This window comes from Gobio gobio, assembly GCF_949357685.1.
Source record: "Gobio gobio genome assembly, chromosome: 6".
Taxonomy (NCBI): Eukaryota; Metazoa; Chordata; class Actinopteri; order Cypriniformes; family Gobionidae; genus Gobio; species Gobio gobio.
Window position 1 is genome coordinate 14,604,088 of NC_137102.1, and position 7,565 is coordinate 14,611,652.

Consider the following 7,565-nt stretch of genomic DNA (forward strand, 5'->3'; position numbering starts at 1 on the left):
GTGTATGCATGTTTTGTTTTTTTAATTGTTCAACCACCACAAACTTTGATCTGGAATAACTGGGTGTGTAACCTCTCTTATTCCACAGAGGATCTCAGCGCTGAGATTAACACACGAGATGTGCTCAAGAAGTGATGTGCACCACGCAATATCCATGTTATCACATCAGAGCACATACATTTAATAAACATCAGAGGGGTGATACGCTTTTGAGTCCATCTCAGTGGAAATGTAATCAGCGACACAATTAAAGCATTATTGAATCATTCTTTCAATGGCATGGCCTAGATAATAGTGTAAATAATTAATTTTTCTATTAACTCATTGTTGTCTCTTCAGCTTGTCTCTCTCAACACACTGGGAACAGATACCAGGCTGCCTTTCAGAGATACAATTTTTCTAATTAGCACTCAAATGAAGGGCTGTCTGTAGCCTCTGATGGTCATTGTCGGCGGTTTTTACCTCCCCCCGGATAGATCATGATGGGTGATTGAGCTGTCACAGCAACAAATAAAGGGCCTTTCAAACAATCCCTTTCTGTGTTTGATCGACAGTCGAGCTTCCCTTCATTTTTAATGAACATCATAATTGTTGGCTATAGTCAGTGGGGAAAGGATACATTAATTAGAGGAAATTGTTTCGTTAAAATAACCAGCTAAAGTAATTTGGTAGATTTGTTTGGAAATGTTCTAATTACCGCGACAGAAATGCACATAATTGTCGAACGTTTCGCAGATTGAGCAATAATGCAAATCTTGTGCTAAAAAGACATCGGCTGGTTCCGGCTCTAAATAATGAGGCCCCTGTCTCACGGTTTCCATCTGATGTTTATCTAGCTGTATATGTTCAGACAGCTCATGCTCTTTGTTAATGTGACTCCTGTGCTTTACCTGAAACATCACAACATGCCTCTGCTCAGTAAACAATTAAAGTAATGGAGCTGTGGTGGAGAAAATGACTTATTTTCCATTACGCCCCCCCTTCCCACACACATTTCAAACTTTGCGCTCCGCCATTAGATCAACGACTGTGACCTCATTACATAAACATAATGATCCAGGAGATGGGGGGTTGCTAGTCTCATTTACAGGAAATCTAGACGGGCAAAACCAACAATAGGGCCTGAAAAAAAGTAATAGCTCATGTAGAACATTGATAATCACATTTGTGCTGAGGTTAGTCTGGCTTCATGCACATTCATGTGTCCTTCAATGTCTCTTTATTTAACGTGCACTGCAAGTCATTTTACTGTAAAATAAAATAAAATGCAGTAATGCTGTAAAATACTGTAAAATGCAGGGACTTCTTGAAATGTCTTTTTACTGTTTTCACTGTAAATGAAATAGTAATCACAGTGAAGGTTTTAAAAACTATATGAATTACTATTTCATTTACAGTGAAAACAGTAAAAAGACATTTCAAGAAGTCCCTGCATGACATTATATTGCATATGATACGTTTTGTTCTTATTTTTGATATCAGTACTGTAAATAAGGTGTATTTGTGTTACATTTTCAGTTATTTAGTTATAGTTTATTTGTGTTGGGTGTTGCCCTGATGGTGTTTTGTCGTTTGTGTGTACTGTATACAGTGATGCCAGTAACGCGTTACTCTAATCTGACTACTTTTTACCAGTAACGAGTAATCTAACGCATTACTATTTTCAAACCAGTAATCGGATTAAAGTAATTTATCCACGTCATTGTGAGTTACTATTTTTGTCATTTTCCTTAGTAAAAAATATATATTTTTGCTTTCTTCTTACGTCTCGGGGAGAGTATTTTGGTTAAAGGTCCCATGACATGGCATTTTTCTATTATTTTATAATGTTTCCTGAGGTGTACTTATATTGTTAGTATGATTTTTACATCATAAAATGTCATAATTTAGAAATAAAAGGCATTTTTTCTATACTGCTGTTTGCCCTGTGGCTGAATGCCCTGTTTCAAGAGGCGTGTCTGCTGTGAGACTTCAGTAAAAAAACTGTTGTAGTTACTAGAATATACTTCAGGTTATTAGTCTATTTCTAGTCGGCGGGGCTGTCACTCATGTCAGAAAGTTAGTAACTTTAGTAAATTATGGATCAGCGCTGACTCGAGACGCGAACCGTTTAGAACGATTCAGTCCGATTTGGTGAACTGGTTCGGTTCACTAAAAAGAACCGATTCAAAAGAATGATTTGTTCGCGAACCGGACATCACGGAGACGGAGCGATTGCTAACAAAGTTATTTATAGTAACTACTGAGTTGTGAGAGCGCTGTCTGTCAGCGCGAGTTTATTGTGTTTGTATCTGAGAGTTCTGAATAAACACGAGTCCCAGTCACGCCGAGTCCGTCTTCATCATTATTCTACCAGCTTTGTAACACATGCAAAGTACCATTACAGCTGTCGAGATGAACGAGTTAGTAAGTGTTGATTATAGCATTATTTTTAGATATGTTCCAATCATATGAAAAGCGTCAGTGACGCGCATTGAGTACACAGCGCAAACAAAGACACAACAGCAGTAATCGAATGTAATCCAGTTTATTGTGGGACTAGCTGGCTAGCCTAGCCGGATACCCTCACGCTTACCCCCCTTCTGCTTAATCTCGCGCCGCGTTTGGTGCCTCCACTGTGGGCCAGATGCAGTACTGGGGGTCGGGGATGTTGAAGGCCGACCGGTCAGTGCAGCCCGAGCCTCGGCGTGCGTGAGGTTTATTTCTAAAGAGATGTGAGTCTGCCGATGTTGAGCAGAAACTCATGACTGTATGCACATTGTAGAACAGATAGACGCGACGAGGACGTACAAAAACACTGACTCACAAGATAGAAAACACGAAAACACCGTTCTGTCGGGAGAGAGAGAAGCCGCAGTGTGTGCACGAATAATAAATAATTAGCTACACATAAGAAATCACTGATCACAGATCAGAAGGAACTGAAAAAAGACTTCTGTTTTCATTTGTACATCCAAACACTGAGAAACTGCCAGCATTCACTCGTTCACAAGCCATGATCTCTCGAGGACAAATATAGCGCTTGCATGGGCGTGCCAGATTCTCTGGGTGGAGGAAAGGGAGGTAACCTTTCCTGTGTGGACGTCAAAACAGGAGACTTCAGGATTGGCTAGTCTGGCCTGTCATTTTCTCAAAGGCAGAGAAAGACAGCCAGAACTCGGTTTTACACCGATCAACATTTCTATCCACTTGGGGACAATATTCAGGCTAGGGGAACTCATATTAATGTTGAAAAACCTCATAAAATGAAAATTTCATCCCATGGGAAGTCAAAAAAGACTGTCTTTATTACATTTTTTATTAAAACATGTTTTTTTTTTTTCAGTAAATATTTTTTAATTTCTATTTAAAATGTCAGGAGATACATTTTTGAACGTTACTGTTAAAAATGCACTTCCAATAAAGTGAGTGTTGGCAAAAACGGTTGTCATTTTTATGTTGAGGCGGCAGGGGTGTTGTCGGCAACTGCTGAATGTAACTAATAAAGTAACTTGTAATCTAACTTAGTTACTTTTAAAATCAAGTAATCTGTAAAGTAACTAAGTTACTTTTTAAAGGAGTAATCAGTAATCAGATTACTTTTTCAAAGTAACTGTGGCAACACTGACTGTATATGACAATATGCACCGTCTAAATATGAGTATTGGCCATGTTTTTGGACATGCCACGTACGATGAACTCGGATTCAGCGTGTGGCTTTCTATTGTGCCACCTGTTTTAACACATTTTAATGTAAAAAGCAGATCAATATTCCCATATTAACATTATATCTCAATGAAAAGTATGGTTGTAAATTGTAAAATGTACAGGCACCAATATGCCATCCTGTCATACCTGAAACATTGTCATTGTACTTTTGACTGTGAATTTCTTTTTTAAAATGTAAATTAAACAGGATTTTTTTAACGGTAGTAGGCTATAATGCACTTTTCGCTTACAACAGATATTATCAGCAAACCTGAAGTTAGAAGGTTTTAGTTCCTCAAAGCAAACAGCACATATATCAACACTAACACACATGGCTTTGTCATGTCATCAGAGACTAATTTTCTGCATTGAATAGTGACATAATACACCATAATGAGTGACAGAAGCCAACACAAACACAACCCTCTTTCCTCCATCTCAGCTCCTACATCTCTGTAATCTAGAGTGTGCATGTTTGAATTAAGATAAACAGTTTTCCTTGGTTCCCATGACTACCACTTTTCAACCAAACTGCTTTGATTGTATTTAATCTGATGGTAATCATGGCTAAATGACAGACAGATGATAAGAAAGGCAGGATCCTTTTCTCACGGATGATTTTCTATTACCACCCAATCAGACTGCTGTCAAGGTTTCTTTTCATAGTGATTTGGCCGTGACGCTGTGTGTGCCGGTGTAATTAGGTCTTTAATATGGGTGATTAAGGCTCCATTGTAAATGACTCCGAGTGAGAAATGTGAGGCAGACAGTTCTTCTAAACTTCAAGTCACTTATTTGACAATTCAATTTCTGCGAGATAATTTTGTGATTTACAATTAAAATGTAAGTAGTACATTAAATATAGTCATATGACGATTGCGCCATTCAGAGAGCATCAAAAACGCAGCATCTAAATACTGCATCAGCACGAGACCAAAACTTAAGTGACTGCTGATTGGCTGAAGCGCGCCTGACGTCAGCTCACGGATGTTTAAAGGGGATTGAAGTCTGGTAACAGAGCACCGCCGTTAACTTATAATGCGCAGACCTCATGATGGTATGCCAACGAGACGTAATTTAAATGTAGGTAAAGGAAGTTTTATTTATTTATTTTTTCGCCTAAACACAAGATATGGTCCGGCGTCTGCGTCTGCCCGAACTCACAGACTGAATGCGAACATTTGTTCTGTATTTATGAGCCTGTGAAATGACCTGGAAGTTTTGAAGCAGGTAAGTGCTCATGCTTATGCCAAACATGTATAAGTGTGTGAACTTGTTTACTTTAGCAAGATTGTTTATCTGTCAGTGTCATACAGACCCATTGGTTCGCTAAATAAATGTATCGCCTAACGTTACACACTGAATACGGTCTTTGTTTCTTGTGCAGTTTTATAATTGAAACATCTGTTCAGTTTACTCTGTTCTAGGTAGTGACCCATTTATTATGGTAAACACTTGTAATACTCAACCGCCTCATGTCAGAATGGGGGCCCTGGCATGGAAGCGATGTGTTGGATGTGGATGCAAGATTTTGGACCGCTTTCTCCTGTTTGCTTTGGATGGATACTGGCACTGCCACTGTCTCAAGTGCTCCTGCTGCCAAGCCCAGTTGGCAGAAATTGGCTCATCGTGTTTCACAAAGCGTGGCTTGATCCTCTGCAAAAGTGACTATATAAGGTCAGACTACAGGAACAATCATCCTTAATAATTTACTATCATTCACATCCTGAGCTAACAAATGTACTAGATCAAATGAAAGCAGTTATTGTGTATACCTATTATAGTCGTCTATCACTGTAATAAATAAAATATGAGGTTAGACTAAAGGGATAGTCCACCCAAAAATGAAAATTCTGTCATTTAGTCACCCTCGTGTCGTTCCAAACTTGTATGACTTTCATTCTTCTGTGGAACAAAAGAAGAAATTTTGAAGAGTGATGATAACCACACCGTTTTGGTTAACATTCATTTTCATTGTATTGACAATAAATGCAATGAAAGTCAATGGGAACTGAAACTGTTTGGTTATCATCATTCTTCAAAATATAATCTTTTGTGTTCCACAGAAGAATGAAATTCTTGACAGAATGTAAATTACAGAATTTTTAAAGGGACTATTCCTTTAAGGGTAACACACAAATATTTTGAAAATACTGTATATATGTTTCAATTGTTTTTGTCAATACAATTGAAGTTAATGGGGTCCAAAACCACATTGGACCCTACTGACTTTCATTTTATGATACAACATTTTTTTTAAAATATCTTTAATTTGGTAAATTTTGGGGTGAACTTTAAATGAGGAAACCAAATGGGCAAAAGTTCAAACAGCAATAAAATAAGTAGGCATAAAAACTGTAAATGGCTTTCTGTATTTGTGAAAGAAGAAAAACGAATGATTTGCTTATTAAAAAAATATCTGTGATTTTATGATATTCACTACAGATTATTTGGTAACAGCGGAGCCTGCGGGGCTTGCAGCAAGTCTATCCCAGCAAATGAAATGGTTATGCGAGCACAGGGCAATGTTTTCCATGTCAAGGTAATTTAATCTATTAAACTGACCTATTTAAATACATTTCATAAGTTATCTACATTTTTACTCTTAGTTTATTGGCTGATAAAGTTTGTTTTTGGGGGGCAAGGTGCCTTTGTAATATGTTTTCTTCACAGTAATTGGATTTTTCTCTTGTAGTGTTTTGTGTGCTCCATCTGCCATAACCAGCTAGTACCTGGTGACCGCTTTCACTACACCAATGGAAAACTCTACTGTGAACGGGACAGGCCAACAGCTTGTGTGCACAGAAGCGACCACTTGGATTCACTCAGGGAGCACAACATATCCGAACAGAAGTCCTGAGCTCGTTTTTTTGCTGAGCTCCGAGAAAGAGACACTAATGGAGCACCTAGTTTCATATTCAAGACCTCATATAACCCAGTACTTGCTTTGTCAGCTACAGTCCATTTTGTGAAGGTCTAATATTGTGGAAATTCAACGTATATGGTAATATCTGGCAGTTTAAATGAGGTTAACCATTGGAGCTGAAAAGCAATATCGGCGAGCATCCTTGCGTATCATAATCAATTATGAATTGGTTTTTGCACAGAATGACCTTTCTTATATGTTGTGGACCTGCAATTTAGTTTTGGTGTCTGTTATTTTTGAAATGGTGATATGTACTTCACTTTCAGGCAGTGAAAGCACCATCTTCCACTGGTGTGTGTGAGTGACATTTATCTTTTGGTAATGATATGGATATTCTTTCGGGTCTGCAATTACAGTATCACTGCAATTAACCTGTCCATAAATCAACCCTAGCAGCATCCAGAGAGCCCAGGTTCTCTGTATCCTTTGAAGCAGCACTCCAGATGATCTCTTGAAGAGCATAATGTTTTTTTTTGTTTGTTTGTTAAATAGATTTTAAGCTTGTTATAAAGGACCAATCAAAAGTGTGTTGTCTATGAAGTAATATTTGCTTTGTTCAGAGTAATTAAAACCCTAAAAAAAAACTCCATTAAGGATATCTTCACTGATATGAGATGTCTTTTCAGTAACTTTCAGATACATTTAAAATGGTTTCTATATAATATATTGACAGAATACATGGAGAACACCACCCTCTGTTGGCTGAAAATAATTCTGTCATTCAGTAACTCTTTAAAAATGCCTGTAAATAAGCCTGATAAGAGCATTTTTCCAGTAAAAGCAACCATTAAAGGGTTAGTTCACCGAAAAATGAAAATAATGTAATTTATTACTCACCCTCATGCTGTTCCACACCCGTAAGAAAAGAAGATATTTTTGTTGAAATCTGAAGGCTCACTGAGGGAGCAAAGCAATTTACACTCTCAAGATCCATTAAAGGGTTAGTTCACCC

General features: G+C 37.8%; 1 protein-coding gene across 1 annotated transcript; it reads left to right on the top strand.

Annotated features, from left to right (window-relative positions):
- Positions 1-4,665: 4,665 nt before the first annotated feature.
- On the top strand, positions 4,666-7,565 carry lmo4 (LIM domain only 4). The gene is made up of 4 exons (XM_079819314.1): positions 4,666-4,917; positions 5,100-5,364; positions 6,133-6,229; positions 6,383-7,565. The coding sequence occupies exons 2-4, from the start codon at positions 5,132-5,134 to the stop codon at positions 6,545-6,547; spliced, it is 495 nt and encodes a 164-aa protein (XP_079675440.1). The 5' UTR covers positions 4,666-4,917; positions 5,100-5,131; the 3' UTR covers positions 6,548-7,565.

Bases quoted from the DNA above. Each gene is read 5' to 3' on its own strand.
- lmo4 (XM_079819314.1), top strand. From the start codon at position 5,132: ATGGTAAACACTTGTAATACTCAACCGCCTCATGTCAGAATGGGGGCC. The intron at 5,365-6,132 runs GTCAGACTACAG...TATTCACTACAG, and splicing joins TGCAAAAGTGACTATATAAG to ATTATTTGGTAACAGCGGAG. The intron at 6,230-6,382 runs GTAATTTAATCT...TTTCTCTTGTAG, and splicing joins GCAATGTTTTCCATGTCAAG to TGTTTTGTGTGCTCCATCTG.